The 23,950-nt window shown below is 36.8% G+C and overlaps 1 protein-coding gene across 3 annotated transcripts in view; it reads right to left on the bottom strand.

Annotated features, from left to right (window-relative positions):
• Positions 1-23,950, bottom strand: part of chd2 (chromodomain helicase DNA binding protein 2) — a 75,640-nt gene extending 51,690 nt beyond the window's left edge. The window contains exons 1-3 of one of the 3 annotated variants that reach the window (XM_060877731.1): positions 23,021-23,950; positions 11,889-12,120; positions 11,127-11,213 (exon numbers count right to left, since the gene is read on the bottom strand). In XM_060877731.1, the coding sequence (XP_060733714.1) occupies positions 11,127-11,213; positions 11,889-12,120; positions 23,021-23,082 (381 nt within the window). In that variant the 5' untranslated portion in view covers positions 23,083-23,950. The remainder of the gene's footprint in view (positions 1-11,126; positions 11,214-11,888; positions 12,121-23,020) is intronic. The other 2 variants (XM_060877729.1, XM_060877730.1) reach the window with 2 other exon arrangements.

Below are 23,950 nucleotides of genomic sequence, written 5' to 3'. Positions count from 1 at the left end.
AATGCGTTTCAGAGAACATCCAAACGGCCTCACAAACGTACACCACGTGTAAGCACACCAGCCCAGGACCTCCAAATCCATTATCATCACCTCCAAGCTCGTCTGAGACCAGCCACCAAGAAGGCTGCTGCAACAACCGGTTTAAATCACAAAATTTAAATATTGAGCAATACTTAGGTACAAGTGTTTGCGTATGATGCTATATGCTTGACACACCTATTTCTGGGTAGTTTTTTCCATTCTTCTTTGCAGGACCACTCAATCTTCATCAGGTTGAATGGAAGCATCAGTGCATAGCCATTTTCAGATCTCTCCAGAGATGTTGGCTCTGGCTGGGCCACTCAAGGACATTGACCGAGTTGTCCTGTAGCCACTCCTTATCATCTTGGTTGTGTGCTTAGGGTTGTTGTTATGTTGGAAGATGAATCTTCACCCCAGCCTGAGGTTCAGGGCACTCTGGAGCAGGACTTCATCAAGAATGTCCCTTTACATTGCTGCATTCATTCTTCCCTCGATCCTGACTAGTCTCCCAGTTCCTGAAACTGAAAAACATCCCCACAGCATGATGCTGCCACCACCATGCTTCACTGTAGGGATGGTATTGGCCAGTTGATGAGCAGTGCCTGGTATTCTCCAGACATGACACTTTCTATTCAGGCCAAAGAGTTCAATCTTTGTTTCATCAGACCAAAGAATTTTGTTTCTTAAGGTGTGAGAATCCTTCAAGTGACAAAACTGTGCCTTTTACTGAGGAGTGGCTTCCATCTGGTCACTCTACCAGACAGGCCTGATAGGTGGAGTGCTGCAGCAATGGTTGTTCTCCTGGAAGGTTCTCCTCTGTCCACAAAAAAAAAAGTTGTGTCAGTGACCATTGAGTTCTCTGACTAAGGTCCTTTTACCCGATTGTTGAGTTTGGCCAGAATGCCTGGTCTAGGAAGAGTTCTGGTGGTTCCAATCTTCTTCCATTTAAAGATGGTGGAGGCTACTGTGCTTATTGGGACCATCAATGCTGCAGAAAGTTTTCCGTACCCTTCCCCAGATATGTGCCTCATTACAATCCTGTCACAGAGGTCTACAGACCATTCCTTCGACTTCATGCCTTGGTTTGTGCTCTGTGGGAACTTGTATAGACAGGTGTGTGCCTTCCAAATCATGTCCAATCAACTGAATTTACCACAGGTGGATTCCAATTAAGTTGTAGAAATATCTCAAGGATGATCAGTGGAAACAGGATGGACCTGAGCTCTGTGGCTGTGAATACTTATGTACGTGTGATTTTTTTATTTTTTTTTTTTCATTTTTTGATTTTTAATAAATTTGCAAACTTCTTTCTCACTGTCATTATGGGGTATTGTTTGTAGAATTTTTAGTAAAATAATGAATTTAATCCATTTTGGAATAAGGCTGGAACATAAAAAATGTGAAAAAAGTAAAGCACTCTGAATTCTTTCTGGATACAGGTAATGCAATCACACTTCTCACCATGTGTACTTGATTTATATGTATTCAATGGTGACCCAATTCAGCTCACTGAGTGAAAGGCTTCATTCGTGTTCCTCTTAATTTTCCGAGGACACCACATTGGTTTGATGTGTGACATTAAGATGTTTAATCAATTCCACCTATGTGAAGCTGATTGAGACTATCTACAGGTGGAATACTGCATGTGGGTTCACCCATTTGGTGCATTGTCACCTGTATGTGCCAACTATGGACTGAAACACCTTGTTAGGGAGAATGAAAGAATGTTTCCCCTAGGCTCACAGCTTATGAGAGACTTATGTTGATGGTGTCAAGCATAGATGGTACAGACAAAGCCATTCAGCTTGCAAATGAAGCTCAGGAACTCTATGCTGTGTGATTAAAGGTTGCATAAATTTGTGTGTAACAACATAGACAAACTTTGAACATTGCCTTCTCTGACTCAACAGTAGAAAGAGCAATAGGGATCAACTGCCACATTGAATCGGACACCTTCCAATTTCAAATTTGCTTGAATGTTCAGCAAGAGGCCCGCCATTACATCTTATCCACAGGGTCGTTTTCTACTCAGTGGGAAAAGGGTTCTGCAGGAAATGTGTAGGAATGGTACAGGCTGGATGATTCGCTTCTGAATGATCTTTAACCAGTGTGGCAAGGATGGAAGCATGACCTCCCTAATCTGGGAAAAATTAACATACCAGGTTGATATGTACCAGCTGACTTTGGGCATAACGATGCATGCTTGCATCAGAATTGGTGCCGCTTTCCCCTGAGGGGAAATGCCCAATGTTTGTATTTGAGACAAATGAATGAAGATGGAGTTATGCATTGTGCTATGGTAATAGGAAAGTCCAGAGTGGTTCCTATTAAGTTTATTACCATCCCTAGATTAGAGCCAACATCTGCTGTTGTAATAGTTGCATAAAGCAATATCTTAAAAGAGAAGCTTGGTTTTACAGGCATTGATAAATACTTTTGATATAGATGCCTTTTATCCAGAAACATCCAGTGATCCTTCCAAAGAATCATCACATTACCAAAATAACATCAGCTCATTATCATCAGCAGATCAACATCAAGGGAAAGGTTTAACTATCAATGAAATCGGATCAAAAGTGTAATGAATTCCAGGGATCATCAGAATAGTTGCAGGATACATGCATCAATGTGTTAACTGTTGGAAACTAAGACAATTACCTGGAGAACAGTGAAAGGCAGATCTGCCACCAGAGTGTGGAGATCCTTCACCAGCATTCACCTACTGTGTTTTGGTCCATTTTCCACCAAGAAAAGGCACAAGGTATTCAAGCAATACAGCCTTTTTTCATGTCTTTCCTGTCGAGCTATTCACATTGAAATGTTAGATGACATCAAAAGTTGAATTAATTATTTATTCCTTTCATTCCTTTACTGCCATAAGAGAAGCAGTACAACGAATATGGTATGATAAGGGAAGTAATTTAAATGGAGCTATGAACTAACTGGATGATGTTATAAAGCAATTGGATTCTAGTAATTTAACTGCATTTTTGTCTCAGAAGCAGTAACTTCAGCATGAATGCAATCCCCATGCAATCGATGTGGGAGGTGCTTGGCAGAGGCAGATTAGAACAGTAAGAAACATTCTACTCTCTCACTCTCATCAGGCAGTCTTGATGATGCCTCTCTGGATGTTTTTCTATGAAGCAATGGCTTTTGCTCACAGTCGATTACTTGAGGGACCTAGGCAGTCTCCAACCATTAACGCCAAGTCAGCTAATTCCTATGAAGCCAGTAGCAGCATTACCACCTCCTGGCAGATTAATCAAAAAGGACATGTATGCTCGTAAGTGGTGGGGTCAGGTTCAGTATATTGCAAAGCAATTCTGGAGTCCTTGGAAAAGAGAGTCTCTCTCGAACATCCTGATCTGATAAAGTTGGCATGCTCCAAGTAAGAATCTGAACGTTGGTGACAGTCACGGAGAATAGACCTGTATGGATAGTAAAGATTTGTTTTGGATACCAGAAGATTAAAAAGGCTGGACAATGTTCTGGCAAGCCATCTGTCATCAAACAAGACAATAAAAGATTGTGAGTCACAAGTTTGATTTGGGACTGTTATTTAGTCAGGATGGACACTCATACTTATATGTTGCTGAAAAGTGCCTGGTTCCACAACTCAAATTGACTATATACAGTTTCAGAAAGGTCATTATTTAAAATCGCATCCTCTGGATGCGATTTTAAATAATGAAAATAATGTTACCAAGATGAAATTTGGTTCCCTTTTAGTCTCTTCTCAAGGTTTTTTCCTTATATCTTCTAAGAGAGATTTTCCTGGCCACCATTGCCCCGGCTTGCTAATTACGGATAAATATGAATTTTAAACTTTGTGATTTTTATATTTCTGTAAAACTGCTTTAAGACAATGTCCACTCAAAAACAATATACATATACAATGTTCTTGAATTGCGCTCAAAATACTGGACTTATTTTGTAATGTGTTCTCTGGCCAAGAAAGAGAAAAACATGAGTGTTACCAGCATAGTTCAAGTCAGATCAGTCATAGTTTGAGACTGTATTAGTGCCTATGCCATGGTAACTTGTGTATCTGTAACTTGCATATAAGACACCATTAATCCTAAGATATATACTGGGACAACCAAGCTTTTAACATTACAATGGTAAGCCACATTCTGCATGGTTAAAACAATGACTGCAATGGGAGATAGTGGTTCTATTAGATAGGAGAACTAACATTTAATATCAATCAGGTGCTCAACAATGAATAACAACTAGGCACAACACCCTTGTATGCAGAGAAGGCTTGTCAAATGTTTTCAAACAAAACATAGTGTTTCCGACAAGAAATTTAAAGAGAGTCAAAGCGGAAAACCCTAGAAGTTTTTCTGGCAATAAAATGAGTAAAGCAGTACAGACATCCCGTCATGTAGCAAAGCTCATACATTGCCCAAAATTAAAGAAATGGCATGATGTCTGAAGAAAATAAATCAAAACATATACTGCAAATCTTTCAAAACTACTTGCTTATTTAAGTTATGAATATGACAGAATTATAAGATTTTTCTATTCTTTAATCCATTAAAATCAATCAATTGCCATATTAGATATTTAAAATAAATGTGTCAATTGCAAGCTACCAAGATCTCACAGATTTCAAGTGTGTCTTGAATGGAGCAGTTTACAATTTAAACAGTCAATTTCATGAAGAATAAGCCTTTTCAGTCACGCACGTTTTGAGATCTCTGTGAAAAAATGGGCTGTGACCATGTCTCTAACACACTGAGGTACAATGCTTTTTCTGAGCAGATTGATCTAAAAATTATATAACAAAGCACAATTAAAAAAATAAATAAATAAATCGAAAAATTAAAAACAAAAAATAATAAAACTAAACATTTGCACAGTTCAACTGATTTTGAGTGGCTTGCAAACTTTTTTAACTGACATCTTGCATATTTTCCAAAAAATAAAAAAAAAATCCAAAAATAAATAAATAAATAAAAATTGGCATGTGGGCTAGGCTTATTTGCAAATCAAGCTTTAAATTTGTCAGATATATGTGTCAAAATTATAATCAGCCTTGATTGAAAACAGATTGAAGGGCATCCAAGATATGAAAAGTGAGCTGAGAGACTGCTTTCCAACTCCAGATGTACAGAAATCCTGTTCTTGCATTCTATTTGCATGGATACTTGCATGGATTCTATTGCATTAGTGGAGCTCAATACAAAATAATGGGATAATCTGGTAATCTAATATGGGATAAACAAGGTATTAAGAAAAACTTGGGGCAGTGAGTTGGACACTGGCCTGTCCGAATCTTTGTGGACAGGAATTATGGCTAGAATACATTCATGTTCCATTAATAGTAGACACCATATGATTCAGTTTACAGTCCAAATCCTACTACTCCAAATCCAAGCGACACAATATTTCAGCCCAGTGTGACAGGTGAATTTCAGAAGGCATGCTGTCACACACGCGCTGCTATATACTGACAGAATACTGGTCAGACATCCTCTCTTGGTTTTCTAATGCATATGGACATTAGTCCACATTCTGAAATTGCAATCTGTGGCTGTACTAAATCCACATTATGTCTGTCTAAAGCCATACAAAATTCCTTTATGCTTGGCATGAACACAGCCAAGAGACTCATTTTAACAGACTGAAATCTCATTCTCCCCATCTTTACAAAGTGGTTGTCAGAAATGCTGTCGATTTTTCAGATGGAAAAATTAAGGTACACTGATTCTCTGGGAAAATTCAACCATATTTGGGGTCCATTATTTTCCTATCTGGACAATTTAAGCATGGAATCACCATCTGTACTTAACTCCTTACAGCCTGATGATGCATACTGGGTTGTACACTTTCCTGGCAGCTTCCTCAACCCCTTTTTATTTTTTTTCTTTCAATGTATTTATTACATTATCCATGTATGTACATAATGTTATTTTAATTTAATACTTTGTTTAGGTTGTGTATATGTTTTTATGACGTTTCATTTCTGTTGTTGCAAAATTAATAATAAAAACAATATTACATTTTTGTTAATATTTATTATTCACATCACAATTTTGGTCACACTCTTGATCTCAGTACTAACATTTGGATTAAATATAGTCACCTTTCCATAGTCTGAAACCATTCCAGACCATTATTTCATATCAACTGAAATATGTTAAATAAATAATAATATATCATAAATGCACTTTGCCATTTTACTGTGTCAAAACTACATTCACATCTGCTACTGCAGAGAGGTTTATCAATAGTGTCAGCAAGTTAGCATCCATGATTGGATCACTGTCTGAGCCCACAGACCCTGATCCGGCAACTAAATAGTTAGAGTCAACATTTTAACTCACTCTAGAAAGCACCACTAAAAAGGTTAGCAAGAAAAATGGCACCATGGTAAAACATTCATAAGCACCTAACAACACAATGCTAGAAAATTATTATGTAAATGACATTTAACTAAATTAGTATTATTTCAAGAAGTGCTGCTAGATCAGCATCTCTCTTTATCCTAACTAAAGATAATGAAACTAATCCTGAACTGTTACTTAATACTAAATCAAAAGTAACAAGGAACAAAAACCACCACAAAAACATGCACACCATCAATACATATGGCAAAATAGAAAATATCATGGCTATGGGGGAGAAAAAAAAAAAAAATCAGACTAAATTTAAAAACATGACAGTGATCGCTAACCCTTTAGACAGCTCATTTGAAGCTTATGGAGATATCATCTGGAGAAACAAATGGCCTGAAAATGGCTGTGCACTGACACTACCCATCCAACCTGATTGAGCTTGAGAGGACCTTCAAAAAAGAATGGGAGAACCTGCCCAATAATGTGTGTATAAATATAAGTTTATAGCATCAGACTCAGAAAGACTTGAGGCTGTAATTGCTGCCAAATGTGCTTCAACAAAGTATTGAGCAAAGTCTGTGAATACTTATGTACATGTGATTTTTATTTTATTTAATAAATTTTCAAAGATTTCAAACACACACACTGTCTATCATTATGGCCTTTTATTTTTAGAGTTTTAAAGAAAATAATTAATTGAATACATTTTGGAATAGGGCTGTAACCTAAGAAAAATGTGGAAAAAGTGAAGTGCTGTGAATACTTTCAGGATGCACTGTATATACAAATTACTTTATTTTATATACAAATTTACTGTAACTCAGATGAGGATGGGATCACTTTTCAAATGGGTTTCCTGTAAGGTTTCTTCCTAATATTGTCTTATGAGATTTTCCTTAACACCTTTGCATTTGACTTGCTTGTATGAATTTATCATTATTCATTATTATATATTATTATCATATATCATTATTTATACAATTGTGCTCAAAAGTTTGCATACCCTGAAAGACATTGTTAAACATTTGCATCATCAGTCATATTTTCAAACAAATGGCAAAGAGTTTTTTCTTATTTAAGGATAGTGGTCACATGAAGTTATTAATTATCACATTGTTGTTTGACTCCTTTTTAAAACCTAATGATAACTGCAATCACATAAATAACCCTGATTAAAAGTTTACATATACTTTAATGTTTGGCCACATTATAAACACACAGGTCAACACACATTGGTTTAAAAGGCTATTAAAGGAAAGTTTCCACACCTTTGAATCGCTGTAATTGTAGTTAGTGTTTGTGCATAAATAGTCAGTGGTTTTTAGCTCATGAGGTGATGCACTGAACTTGGCTGGATACTGCACCATGGGGAAGACAAAAGAATTTCCAATGGACCTGCATAATAAGGTAGCTGAAATTTATAAAGCAGTAAAAGGATATCAATATAACACTGAAGGCAGGCTCACAAAAAAGCCTTCAGTATGACCATCATGTCTTCTGACCTCAACATCACTGAGCCACTTTGGGGAGACCTCAAACATGCAGTTTGTGCAAGACAACCAAAAAAGTATCTGGAGCTGGAGGGTGTCAGAGACAAGACTGCAGACTTGTACAAGGCTGGACTGAGCTACATAGGGATAATTCAAAAATTAAAGAAATAAAAGATAACAGTCAATCACCCTCGCTCAGGAGCTCCATGCAAGATCTCACCTCGTGTGGTAAGGATGATTCTGATGATTCTGTAAAAGGTCAGCCCAAAATCACATAGGAGGAGCTTGTTAATGATCTCAAGGGAGCTGGAATCACAGACACCGTGAAAATCATTGGTAACACATTTCACCATAATAGATTGAGATCTTGCTGTGCCAAAAAGTCTCCCTGCTCAAAAAGCCACATGTAAAGGCCTGAAGTCTGGCAATAAATACCTGAATGATTCAGAGAAGGCTTGGGAGAATGTGATGTGGTCACATGAGGCAAAAATTAAGCTCTTTGGCATCATCTTCACTTATTGTGTTTAGAAGCAGTGAAATACTGAATATGACCCTGAAAACACCATTCCCATTGTCAAACATGGATGTGGAAACATTCTGCATTGGGGCTATTGCTCTAAGGGTACAGGAAGTTTTCTTCCACACTAAACAGTCAATGAACAGGGCCATGTACAGCCAGAATACTGAATAAGGGTCTTCCAACATGACACTAACCCAAAACATAACTAAGGCAACAAATGAGTGACTCAAGAAGAAACACATTAAGATACTGGAGTGGCCTTAGCAGTCTCTAGACCTTAATTCTAAAGTCTGCGGAAGCAGCTGAGACTTCAAGTTGCCATGCAAAAGCCTCAAAACCTTTAGGATTTAGAAAGTATCTGTAAAGTAGACCAAAAGCCCACCTGAGATGTACATAAACCTGGTGACCAACTACAAGAAACATCTGACCTCTGTGTTTGCCAACAAGGGTTCCTACTATTTATGGCCATACAGAAAAGAGAAAGTAGGGCTGGGCGATAAAATGATAACGGTATGTATCGCGATAGACACGTGATCGATATCAATAAAAAATGTGTTCGATAAAATGTTTTTTATTATATTTTTTATTCTTCGTCGGAAGAAAACAGAGGTTGCGAAGCACGTTTGGTTGCATTAACAAAGGCACTCACCCTCATTTCGGTCTTTTGTCACGCTCTCCTGCCACACATTGTATTTCTCACGCAAAAAAATTTACTATTTATCATATATTTAATATGCCGCAGCGCCAAAAATGTATCTGTCTGTACCGCTCTCTCTATGGAACCGGGCAGGAATCAAGCACGTCTCCCCGGAGTTCTTAGTCGAGCCTGACACACAATAGCCAATCAGAAAATAGCACTATTATATATGGGTAAGATTTAATGCAACAACCAATGAAAAAAATATTTGAAAAAATGTTTGAAAAACATTGTCTCTGGACGTGACATTGTCCTCAATCATGACCTCAATGTCTCTCTCACACACACAAATGCGCACACACACACATTAATATATGGAAATGAAAAATACATTGTAGTTGGTTAAAATGTGGTCAGTGATCCAGATGAAACAGATTTTTTTCACTCTTGTCTGTCTTCAAAACCTGAGAGCCCTGTTTATGTTTACATTTTAATTGAGTTTTCCATGGTTGTTAACATTTCTGTCTTAATAACTGAGGGGATTATGATCAGAGGAAGGTTAAGTTTAAAATAAAAATGTTTAAATGTAATATATTTTTCTCCTGGTCCTTATTTTAAATGGGTCATAAAAAACATCGACCGATATGAATCACTGATATTGTGATACAGTTTTCAGCCATATCGCCAAGCCCTAAGAGAAAGACATCATTCTAAACTGCAACAGGTCTACTTCTACCTCCTGCCTATCATGCAAACTGCTCCATGGACGATGCCATTGCCACAACCCTTCACCTGGCCCTCAACCACCAAGATAAAGTACATACATCAAATGCTGTTCATATACTTCAGTTCAGCATTCAACATCACTCAGCACCTGAGCAAGAAGCTAAACCTGTTGGGCCTGAACATGTCCCTCTGCAACTGGATCCTGGACGTCCTAAGTGAGAGACATCAATCAGTCCGGATCAGGAACAGCATCTCCAGCACCACCACATTGAGGCCTGGAGCCCCTCAGGGCTGTGTGCTTAGCCCACTGCTGTTCACTTTGCTGACACACGACTGTGTAGCAATGCACAGTTCAAATCACATCAAGTTCACCAATAACCCGACCGTGGTGGGTCCCATCAGCAAGAACAATGAGTCAGCATAAAGAGAGGAGGAAACAAACACTTTTGTTTTGTAGAAACAAAATCCTGTCTCTGAATGTTGATAAAAGTAAAAGAGATAGTGATTAACTTCAGTAAAGCGCAGAGCAACCACTCTCCACTGAAAACATGCTGCATCTGCAAAGCCCGCAAAGCATTGTGGATGATCCCACACACCACTCACACACTCTTCACCCTCCTGCCATCTGAAAAAAGGTAATGAAGCACATTCAGTCCCTCACAACCAGATCTTTGTAACAGTTTCTTTCCACAAGCCACCACTCCTCAACAACTGAACTGAACTAAACTGTAACGAGCACAACACATTTACACTCACTCAACTGTGTGGACTGCACTCTTCTGCACCAAATGCACACTCTTCCAATATTCATCCATGACTTCAGCACCACCCACCCACATGTTTACATACTTTTTTGCACACCGTTTTCGCTATCTTTGCACATGCTGTCTTGCACATTCAGGCAATTGCTGCTATTATGTGAAGTGTACATTCCTATATTTTTGCACATCTACTGTAGAATATTTAGTATGTACACTGGTCGATGCTACTTTGGTGTATTGTCTTGTGTTGGTTTGCAAAAGTCTTTTTGCAATGTACTTTTAGTCAATAGCTCTTTGTTGTTCTATATAGCTCTGTTTTTGTTTAATGTAGCAACATGGTCCTGAAGAAATGTCTCATTTCACTATGTACTGCATCAGCTATATATGGTTGAAATGACAATTAGCTTCTTTGCTTGACTTGACTTGACATGAGTATAGGTTTAAGGAAAACAAATTTCATGTTCTGTTTTTAAATTTAATACAGGTACAAAGAAAACATACAAATCATTCTGCATTAGCATTTGTCCAGCTGACCCACTGTGATTTTATAATTTTTGGACTGGGTTATACACAAATAACTAATTAAATAGAGCTCATAGTGAACATAAAATGTGGATGGCTAACCTCTACCCCAATGTTCAGACGAGCAGGCTCCTGTCTGCTCCGATTGGACCTTCTGACACCATAAACATCTGGATGTTCCTCCCACATCTGACAAATAACAAAACAAAAGCACTGACTTCAAACAGTACAATAATTATAACTCAGTTACAGCAGATTTAATAGGATATCTAGGACAAAGTAAAATAAGCATCCAAATGCTATGTTACACCAGGATTACTTTATTATGGTAAATGCCTAATTTTATTAAATATATTTAAAATTACTAAAGCCCTCACCATCAACTGACTACTGCATAGGTTTTTCTCATCAGCACATTTCCACATATCCTTTACCTTAGAAAATGAAATAACTTCTTTTAAATCACATGTACAAAACAGTTCAAATGTTTTCATATTTCAGCTTGTTAAGATATATTACTCTGAATCAGGGAGGGTCAGAGGCTTATTTTGGTTGCTAGGTAATGCAGTGTTAGGGTTAGAACAACCTTCGGGGTCTGAACAATCTTCTGATAATTAGGTCAAAATCTTAACTGTGAGCCACCACTGCTTGCCATTATAGTCACTGGACTTGATGATGATATTGGATCACTGCTACAGGCAGTCCATGGATTCATAGGTCCAGAAGAGAGTCAAGAATTTCTGTAATTCATCAACTAAAAAGCTCTCTGTCTTGATATATTCTTGTAGCCATTAGGGTCTCAATATTATCTTTAAGCAACACATCTAAAAAAAAAAAAAAGACAAGTTTGACGTCTTCCCTTACCTTTTTCACGTCGGCCAGATCTCGCTTTTTGACTCGTTTCTCTTTGATCTCTGCAATGGTCTGACGTGACTTTGACCCAGTGGATTCACTGCCAGATTCAGAGCAGCTCTCAGACTCAGATGTGCTGTTCGACTCGGAATGCTGGGAGCATGCACGTTCGCTGCCTGGCTCACTCTCAGACTGGCTGCCCGACTCTGAGCCTGAATGATTTGACACCTCTGATGCAGAGTTGCTACATCAAAAAAGGCCACAGTCAGGATTCAGCATGAAACAAAATAATTCACATGGTCAGGGTGCAAGAACATGTAATCTGTGCTATGAATCTGTATTTATGAACATGAGTATTGTTTAATTCTAACATTAGGTATTAAGTAACATTAACATATGCAAGTATTCATTAACATGAAATGTCATACAACACCAGATTCAGTGCAGCTAATACGGCATCACTATCTAAAAGGATATTAACTCAAACATCAGAACACAAAAATATTTATTATATAAAATGCAAAATTACACTTACTACACTTAATACAGTACCACAGGATTCTGTATTTTTAACCAAAGCCTTTTTCACTACATCATCTTATTTAAAGCTATAGGATTTCTAATAATATTTAGATTTTAGATAAAGAGTATACAACATGGGATATAAATATAACATGGTTAACAGTTTATTCTGTGGTTTGTGGTGTTATTTTAATGCAGAATTTTAGAAAGTGACTTGAGCCAGAAAAGACCCTAGCAGTTGAGAATCAGAGACCTTTCTCAAGGTTCCAATAAAAGCAGCTTAAAATCACAAATTTCTAAATCAATAACCCAATATCTTAACCACTTATCTCAAAATAATATTCAACAATCCATGAGCACTAATCCTTCATCAGGCAGCTAAAAAGAGCAGAGGTAACTAAAAGTTAAACTCTTGAAAAATGTTGCTTTTCTCTGCTACTCAGAAAATGACAGTCACATTGACACAGAAACCCATACACACCAACAAGCTTGAACTTGACCCCCACAGAGCAAAAGCTATGAGTATTGCTCCATGTAATCCCTGACAGATTCAATGATATTAAGAGCAGGGCTCTTTGGAGGCCAAACCACCATTTCTTGTGACTATGTTTCTCTCTACACTAAAGATAGCTCTTAATGACAATGTATATTTGGGGTTGTTATTCAGTTGAAGAAATGCAGACCCACACGTGCAAGATTTCTCCACTATGCTTCAATGTACACAATCATTATTGTACCACTCTCCAACCCACTGGCGAACAATCTGCATCCAGCTACAGGGAAATATTTAAAATTCATCAGTCAGTCATGTTTACACACGCGCACACACACACACACTATATTATATATATATATATATATATATATATATATATATATATATATATATATATATATATATATCAAACAAATTAAAAAAAATTATCAAAGATAAGTAAATACAACATGCAGTTTTTAAATTAAAGTTTTTATTATTAAGGGAAAACAAAATCCAAACCCACCCACCCTGTGTAAAAAAAGTGTGAAAATGATCCAAAACACACCAGCAAGTCCACCTCTGAATGGCTGAAAAACAAAACAAAATGAAGAATTTGGAATGGCGTAGTCAAAGTCCTGACCTGAATCCTATTGAGATGCTGTGACTCGAAAACCCTCCAATGTGGCTGAATTACAACAATTCTGCAAAGATGAGTGGACCAAAATTCCTCCACAGAGCTGTAACAGACTTGATTGCAGTTCTTGCTGCTAAGCGTGGCCCAACCAGTTATTAGGATTAGGGGCCAAGTACTTTTTCCCCACACAGGGCCATATAGGTTTGGATTTTGTTTTCCCTTAATAATAAAACCCTTCATTTAAAAACTGCATGTTGTGTTTACTTGTTTTATCTTTGACTAATATTTAAATTTGCTTGATGATTTTCACACAAGTCCCAAAAGCAGACAAAGTGAAGCCAATCAAAGAGATGAGACATATATTATACTTGGTCATTTTTATTCAGAAAAATGTGAATCTCTAGTCCTTAATATCAAGATCAAATTAGAGTCCATCTGATTTCAGTCAATGAGATGACAATCAGGTCAAATAGGTCATAACTGTCCTATATTATTTAAAAAACAGATATAACATAATTCAATATAAGTAAATATATCATATTCATGATGTGTGTTTGTGGAAGGGGATCATTATAAAAACAATGGAGATTTCTGAGGACTTCATAAAAAGAGTTATTGTTTTTCATACCTAGGGTTGCAAAGGGGTGGAAAGTTTCCGGTAAATTTCCGGAAACTTTCCATGGCTACTTAATCTGGGGAATTTTGGAAATATTCCAAATTGGAAACTTTACGGGAATTTATGGAAATATATACGGGAATTTTTGGAAATTTATGGGAATTTATGGGAATTATTGAGAAATATAGGGAAATGTATATAAACTATATCATATACAATCATAAATAAACATTTTGTTTGGTCATAAGCAGACATTCATGCAAGGTAATACAAATTTTAAAAATGACATCTTGACTGATTTAATTGTAATTTAATGGATTTTTTTTTATTTCAGTGGAGAGTGAGTGTGTGAGGGAGGTGCATCAAATTATCTGTGCATGTGGTAACACTCCTAATTTACTGCTTATTAGGAGTTAGTAAGGTAGTTTAGGTATTGGGTACAATTAAGAATGTAGAATAAGGTAATGCAGAATAAGGCATTAACATGTGCTTAATAAGTACTAATAAATAGCCAATATTCTATTAATATTCATGCTAATAAGCAGCTAGTTAAATGACCCTAAAATAAAGTGTTACTGTGCATGTTATGGAAGAATGTAAGTACATGCAGGGGGGTGTGGCCTCAATGGCCCTCCAGTAAGCAGTGTGCTGTGTGCAAGTGACCGAGGAATGCAGGGTACAAATTCAGTGAAAAACTTAAAATGCATTTAATCTTGTTGTTTTAAACAAAATTATGCTGCAAGATTTTTTTTAACTACATTTAAGTTCCTTGTTATAGGCAACTCTGCATTTTTTTAAATTCCCAGTTTATTTCCATATATTCCGGTTAATTCCCAAATATTCCCATTAATTCCCATGGAAAGTTTCCAGCCTCGAAAATTCCTGGAATTTTGCAACCCTATTCATAACAGACTAGAAAAGGTTGCAAAATCCTCTCTTAAGAGTTTGGACTCAGTCATATAAATTCTGTACAAACTGAGAAAATTTAAGACCATTGTAACATTCGCAGAAGTGGTCAACCAACAAAGTTTCACTCCAAAAGCAAGACATGTAAAGGAAAGGAACACAGGGTAACTTCTAAGCAACTAATGGCCTCGTTTACTTTGGTTTATTTTAATGTTCATGAGTCTTCAATAGGGTTGGGAACCGAGAACCGGTTCTTATTCAGAACCAGTTCTGTTTTTTTGACAGGAACCAGAACCGCGCGTAATTATTAAGTTTCGGTTCCAAACGCGGTTCAGATGCAATGATGGGCAAAGCTCTGGGAGTGGTTTAAATAGCAATGTCTTACATCATGAATATTAATTGTTTACACTGTTTACAGTCACGCAAACAAATTAATGCAGCTTACCACAGAAATCAGTCACTCGCGCTGCTGTGCTGAGGTATGCTTTGTGTTAAATATGTCTAAATAAAAGTCTAAAGTGTGGATTCATTTCCAAAGCTACAACAATGAAGCAAATCTACCCCCTCTGAGAGGGTTTTCTCCACAGCTGGAGATACAATAAGCCAGGAAAGGTCTCCTCTTCTCCCAGAGAAAGCAGACGTTAGTTTTTCTTCAGAAAAATTGCTAAATTTGATGTTGGATTTATTTAAATTGATATGAATTGAAATGCTCTGTTTAAAATATTTAAAGAGTGATTAATAAACACAAATGGAATTGTTTAAGTATTGTGCATTATTTTTCACATTTCTTTTATTATGGAATCAGAACCAGGAATTGTAAGGCAGAACTGGAACCGGAATCGGAACCGGAAAATTTCTTTTGATACCCAACCCTAGTCTGCAATCAGGTGAACACTGAACTGAACCTTGGTGTGCAAGGCAGAGTTATAACGAGAAAGCCACTACTCTCCAAAAAGAACATTGCTGCCCATGAAGTTTGCTAAAGATCATGTGGACAAGGCAGATAACTACTGGAAAAATATTTTGTGGAGGAATGAGACCAAAATAAATCTTTTTTGTTCTAAAATGAAAAGCATTATTTCTAAAGAAAGGAAAATACTGAATTCCAGCATAAAAACCTTATATCATCTGTGAAACATGGTGGTGTTAGTATCATGCTTTGGGCCTGTATTGCTGTATGTGAAAATCTGATGTTTTGGGTAATATTTATGCAGAAATCTGATAAAACGATAATGATATGTATCGCAATAGACACGTGATCAACATCAATAAAAAATGTGTTAGATAAAACGTTCAATATTTTTTATTCTTCGTCGGAAGAAAACAGAGGATGCGAAGCAAGTTTGGTTGCATTAACAAAGGCACTCACCCTCATTCTGGTCTTTTGTCACGCTCTCCCGCCACACACTGTATTAGTCAAGCAGAAAAACTTACTATTTATCATATATTTAATATGCCGCAGCACCCAAAAAATTGTATCTGTCCGCACCGCTGTCTCTATGGAACCGGGCAGGAATCAAGCGCGTCTCCCCTGGAGTTCTTAGTCGAGCCTGACACTTATCAGCCAATCAAAAAAAGAGGCTACACAATAGCCAATCAGAAAATAGCACTATTATATATGGGTAAGATTTAACGTAACAACCAATGAAAAAAAAAAACATTCATTAGCGAGGGTATTTTCGATGGCTGGTTTGAACCAAACCTCAACACGAAACAGCTTGCTTGTCTCTGGATGGGACATTGACCCTAAATCATGACCCTAAAAATTCTCTCTCTCTCTCTCTCACACACACACACGCGTGCATACACACACATTAACAAACGGAAATGAAACAAATACTTTGTATTTGGTTAAAATGATGAAAGTTTTTTGTTTTGTTTTTTTTTTAATGAGGGGATGGTACTCTAGCCTGTCTTCAAAACTTGAGAGCCCTGTTTATGTTTACATTTTAATTATTTGAGTCGATATTGATAATTATTGATAATTATTGATATTTTTTATGACCCATTTAAAATAAGGACCAGGAGAAAAATATATTACAATTTCTTTTGTTGCTTGGTTATTGACATTTCTGCCTTAATAACTGAGGGGATTATGATCAGAGGAAGGTTAAGTTTAAAATAAAAATGTTTAAATGTAATATATTTTTCTCCTGGTTCTTATTTTAAATGGGTCATAAAAATATCAATAATTATCAATATCGACCGATATGAAACACTGATATCATGATACAGTTTTCAGCCATATCGCCCAGCCCTACTAGTTAGTGGTGTTTGCAAAGCAAAGCGCACTATTATCTCACTGACTTACTACTTGATCGTGCAGGTTTCTCCTTAACAGCATAATGAAAGATCTGTCCCCTGTTCAATCTCTTGTCATTTTTCAAGACGGAATTACTGACACTGACCTTAGCACCATGGCATTTATTAAAAATGAATAAAAAAAATTTAAAAGGCACCGTCTTGTTTTCATACTGTACTAATAATTCCAACATGGAATTTAGTTTAATGGTCTCGAATTTCACTGAATTTAAATTATATGCACATTAAAGTATAGCTATTGTGATGGCAAAGCCAGCACCGCCGCAATAGTGTGGCAGTTTCCCGCTTCTCACGCTACACCGCGGGGGTGCTGAACGGACAGTGAGTAGGACTCAACACTGTAGTGGTAGGAGGAGAGTGATAGCTGGACTAATGTGTTTCTCCCTTGTTAATCACAGAGCAACCACAGGACACTCGCCAGAGCCTGCTAATGTTTGTCAGCTACCTGGGCACTGCCGCAAGCCTGCTCTGCCTCCAAACCTCCGCACAGCTGCCTGTCAGCCACCCTCCGAGAAGCCACCCGTGACAGTACCACGCCGTAACTTCCACTGAACATGCTCAATTATTTGAAATTCTGCTTAATTTGAAGAGCACTGTGAATATGTTGCACAAAGACTTGATCTGTACTTACACCTTGTGTGTTTTCAGCCATTCAGAGGCTTAAGCATGACAATATTTATATTTTATAGTGTCTCAGCATATAGCCATTTATAGAGGAAAAAAAAGTTCAAAATTATTTACTATTAACTGACCATTTAAAATTCACAATGTTTGTATAGCCAAAATTATGCATAATTTTATATGATATTAAATTATTTTAGACTGTCATTGTCAAACATTTTTTATTTACAATTCATTAACACAGTAAACTCTATAAAGTTTACCTTGCACTCTGTACTTAGTTACGAAAATACAAAATTGGGGAGGAAATTAGTTGCACACTCAGTACTTCACACTGTATAGCATATTACAGGGTTTCCCGCAGCGCTTTTCAGTTCGGGTGGCCTGCCTAAGCTTGGAAACCCTACCGCCTTAACTAGGTCGTCCAAAAAAAATAAATTTCGCTGCACAAAAGGCCGGCCGAAATGAGAGACAGACGTGGTCTGTCACTGTCTGGAGGATAACTAGCCAGTTGATAAAACGTGTGCCCTCAAAATTTTGAATGTTGATTTGCACTTTCCTATTTACTATTATATGTTATTTAAATTTTATATTTAGTGTTAAATAAATAATTGTTAAATGTAGTAGAGTCTGTGGTCTATCTCACAAAGAAGCGCCGTCCCGCCCCTAGCCCTGCCGAACCCTACCGCCTTAACTAACAAATTTTCTGCGGGAAACCCTGATATTCTTTTTACATGTTGGAGGTTCTATATAAACTTCAGTGTCAAACATGCTGTCATATTAATTCAAGTGGCCTTTGCATTTCAGGTGCTATATTTTGCAGCCTTTGCCAATAATCTAAACGTCACAAGACTTCAGATTGTTGCCTATTGCATCATTGCATGCTGATAGTGTAAATTGAAATGCAAACCTTTTTTGCCCAAACTAAAAATCAATTAAAATGATTTAAATAAATAAATGGTATAGATAATTTGCCTGTTTATTCTTTCTACTGATCTGAACAGTAATCTTAAAAAATAAATAAATAAAAAGTTTCCATAGCCACATCATTGTAATCATTGTAATTGTAAATTGCAATTGTATATTGTACACAGATTACTGGACATTTCTCACAGAACGTTTAGGCCCTAAAATGGGGTCACTTGCCAAAACGGTTTGAGTATCCCTTTTCTCAACAGTAGCTCTCTAACATGAATAATTTAACTTATTTTAACCCAATGCAAATTAAAATTCCAGCTGAAAATCATGGCCTGTTTCAAGGAAAATCTAAATCTCCTACTGCATTATACTACTAATATATAGTACTAATGTTTATATATAGTATAAATATTGTAGCAAATTTTTAAATGAATAAACATCTCATAACCAGGAACCATTACTCATTGAATGATATCAAAAGTGTAATAATTTGGAAGTACTAATATTTTAGGTTTAATATAATATTTTCTAAAATATAAACAAGTAATAAGTAATAACTAATTGCTTCAGTTTCATGGACAAAAATGATATTTAGCACACTGTGTGTACCCATAGCAAGCACTGAAACTGCTGACAAAGCAGCTAAGAGGGACAGACTGTCCATATATGGTGCATGACGTCATAGGGTTGGTGGTGCTGGAGCTCTTAATCCCTCTCAACCATGAGTGGCTGCCTTGTTGCTAGCCTGGAAAGGACCAATCAAAATTCAGCTAAATGAACTTCTGCCCTAGACAGTACTTCCTAGTTTCTCTTCCTGTAGTTCCATGCACCTTTTATGTAATTCTGTGCAACTCAGAGCTATGCAGCACAAAGCAAGAGCCATTTTGTGGTGCTCAAATGAACATTCAGCTATTTAATGATTACGTTTATACGTCAAGAAAATTTAATACATTTATGATATACAATATATAAGTAATAAACTCATCTTTTAAATACAATCATTTAATTTGTCTTATATGTCAAAACTAAATTATGTTTAAATTTAGAGATGCAGAACAATGTGCTAAGAAAATGGCTGCCAAGAGCCTACTACCACTCAAGGTCAAGCACCCGACCAATTGCTCTTTTCTTAGATACTAAGATGTGATGGTATAGATTCTGTTTATTATACAAAAGGCACATACACTGTGTAATAAAATGGATATAAATACACACAATGAATGTGCCTATTTATAATGTAGCCACAACATCAAAGATCATACTACACACACACACATATACAAATACACACATTTTCACACATATTCAAGTCGAAAATCTTTACTTATATACATTGTGTAATTCATTGAGGAAAAAAAAAAAACTATGTTTAAATGGTCAATAGAAACCTAAAACAAACCACCAATTTAAATTACAGACTGATCCAGCTTGCATGAATTTCATCATGGCAACCCATAATGCAAGTAAGTAGTGTATGGCCCCCATGTGCCTATATTCGCACCCGAAAATGTCTAGGCATGTCCCTGATGACAGTCCTGGACAGTCTGTGGTGCTACTTGGTGGCTTCAGATGCTCTTGGATGAGGTTGGGTATTGTAATCCACCAGGAGGAACTCAGGGCCCACTGCACCTGTATAGGGTCTGACAATGGCTTTAAGGATTTAATTCTAACAACAAAAAATCTAACAACAGTAACAGCAGCAAGGGTACCGTACCACTGGCTAGCATGTGTAGGTCTGGTCATTCCTCCCCAGATCGTTACTGACCCACCACCAAAACTGGTCATGCTGGATGATGTGACAGGCAGCATACTGATCCCCATAACATCTCCAGACACTTTCACATCTATCACATCTAATCTTTTTAGTGTGAACCTGCTCTAATCAGTGTAGAGAACAGGGCACCAGTGTCAAACCTGCCAATTCTGGCAACTCAGGCAAATGATAATTGAGGTGCACCGAACTGTTAGACCAGGTCCCACTAAAGGATGTCAGGCCTGAGATCATTATGTACTGATCTGTCTTTCATAACCCTGTACAGCTTTCCTCATGTAATAATCTGTCTCCCGGTATCTACACTAAGCTCCTAAATATGGGATGAAAGACACACTGAACCTCCTTGTGACAGCATGTACAGATGTGTCTTCCTAAAGGAGCTGGACTACCTGTGCAACCTGACTGAGCTGTGGGTGATGCGTCATGCTACAAGTAGTGTAGTGACAAAGACATGTAGTGTACATGTAGTGACAAAGACAAAACACAAATCAGTACAAGAGACAAGACAAATCAGTCAGGAAGAATATGTAGAGAGCAAATGTCTGTGGCCCCCAGCTACAAACCCAGTCCATTTTTGGATGGGTGTCTTGCTTCCTAGTGCACCTGTTGTGACTTTCATTTTGCATCAAAGCAGGTGAACTGATTTACAATCGCTCATGCTTCTTATTTAGGGAGATTGTGTTCTTAATTAGTTGAGCAATGCATTTGCAGTTCAAGTAAGATTTCTGTGAACCTGCTGACACCCTGATATAAAAAAAAAAATCTATACATAGTTACTATTTTATTATTTAATTATAATAATCACTGATTAGCTTAGGAAAACTCTAGACTAAACATTGGATAGGGAACTATGTAACTTGGATCCCTTATATATTTATAAACATCACTCAATAAGTGCTTTGTTTAATCTAGTTTACAGCATTAACATTTCTGCAGATGTATAAAACCAGCCTATATCAACTTCACACTGTATTCCACCCTACATTGGGATTGCATATTATACTCTAACATAAACCACTAAACTTATGCAAAACATGTTCTGTTTACCATTTTAATATTTTAATTTGGGGTATAATGTTTTCAAACTGTCAGCTGCAGAATCTGAAATCTGCATTACTTTAAAAAGGATGAACTATAGCACTACAATTATACTGTTTCCTCATATACAGCACAATTTATAGCAGCATACTGAACTTACAGGTCAGATTTCAGTCATTCTATTATTATAAACTAAATCCCCAAGACAACCCCTCAACCCCACCCCTACAATGTATAGGGGTTATGTGGGCAGGGGTGAATAAATGTAATATATAAAATAATTGCTGCAGACTAAATTTAATAAAAATTTATTAAGTTGGTTAAGTTTGTATTTCTCCACATGACTTGACATGTAATGCACGGAAGGAAAAAGATCAAAAGACCCATCACCATGAGGTCTGAACAAGGACAATGTACAACTCCTGAATTGGACATTTACAAAACAAAATCTTTACCAGCTAAACATACACTTCATCTATATTTGTTGAATATTTTTCAATTCTATTTTTCAACAAGTGTGCGCTCTTCCTAAAAATGACTGTGCATGCACGAAAATTAACCAAATACCTATTGGTAGTGAGCAAAAAATTAAAACAGTCATTAGAGTCTGACAGAATTATCTGTGAGGTAGGTCTGCAAGGTATTGACTGGGTGCAATGAAAACTTTTAGAAGTACAAAAACTATAAAACCTTTAAAAGGTTCTCAAAATTCATTTCTCACTTTAAAAGAGACACTGACATTTCAAATTATGCAAAAGAGTTAACTGTGTAATATTACTTGCATTATTATATTCCTTAAATATGCACACATCTTAAGTTTGGTCAATTTTGTTCCAAGGTATATTCAATATAGAACAGCCAGAGATTTAAGACATATCAGTACAAAATGTGCATTGTCTAAGATAATTTGACAATAAGGCAAATGTCAATCTAAATCACTGTTTTGAGAAGAAAAACTGTTTATATAGCACAAGTGGTGCAATGCAGTGCAATGTAATCAGACAAGGTCATAGCCCAAAAGAAATAAAAACGAGAACCCTTGTAATTAGACTGAATGTAAAATGTAGATATTGGATACACTGACCCTTAACACAGGCCTAAACAGATGAGATTCACTATTAGAAATGCCACAAAAAAAAAAAAAAAAAAAATCAGGGTGTGGCTTTTCAAGTATGCCAAGGTCAGTGCTGTGAAACCATGCGATTTCATAGAAACTGTGGCAAAAATCATTGCACAGGTGACCAGCCATGCCTATCAAAGTAAACAACAAAGACAATACATGAAGAAAAATTCATAAAAACATGTAGAATCGTACCTCGAAGCATTGCTTTTAAGCGAAGCGTCGTCTCCTTCCTTCTTGTCGTTGTTCTTCAACATGTTTATATTGTTTAAGTGTTAAGGATGATCTTTAATCTAGGTATTAAACTGTCTAAAGTTGAGAAGGGGTGAAACCATCATGCAAGTCCGATAAGTCCTGCTTTGCTTTCAGGACTGCAAAAAGTCTCCCGTTGCCTCGTAAGGAAAAAACGAGCAACCTTGACACGCTTGGCGAAAAAAGCACAAATTTAAAAAGAAATTATATTAGATAAAAATGAGAGCGAAATGGTACCCTTTCGGTGTCACAAGCAACAAACGAGTTCAGACTTTTAATGCAATAGATCCCACATGCAAAAATTCTTACTGCGTCATCAGAACAAAGGACGACCGAAAACATATTTAAGAATCAAAATAAAACCTATCGCACGTAAACCTGCAACGTAAACATACGTATTCCATAGACAGGTAGGGAAATGCATGAAGTGAGGAGTAACATCCACAGCCGGAATAAAAATATCGAACTTATTACTCCGTCAACGAAAAGAAAAATATACATAAATTTCGGTAAATCCAGATGATAATATAATTCGAAATATTACTTAAGGAAAAAATGTTTTTAAAAAAAAAAAAAAAAAAAAAAGCAACAATGGCCTTTTGAATGGAGAGCCGAGTTTCTAAAGAGCCGCGCGCAGCGCACTAAAAATGGTGGACAGCCATGGCTGCCTGCGCGAGGCACAGAAAACAACGACTACGCTAAAGCAGCATACATTTTCTCGACGAAATAAAACCGCAAAAATTACAGGGCGATATGTTAGCATTTAGATACAACATTAATTAATATAATGTTTTAAAATATATGGCCGAATGCGAGAGCTAAAGTCTAAAGTTTAGAGAGAAGTGTTGTCGACAAGCTCTACGGGTTCCCCTT

The sequence above is a fragment of the Tachysurus vachellii genome, chromosome 9 (genome assembly GCF_030014155.1).
Source record: "Tachysurus vachellii isolate PV-2020 chromosome 9, HZAU_Pvac_v1, whole genome shotgun sequence".
Classification (NCBI taxonomy): domain Eukaryota; kingdom Metazoa; phylum Chordata; class Actinopteri; order Siluriformes; family Bagridae; genus Tachysurus; species Tachysurus vachellii.
The sequence above is the reverse complement of the archived record's forward strand: the minus strand, read 5'-3'. Positions and strand labels throughout refer to the sequence as shown.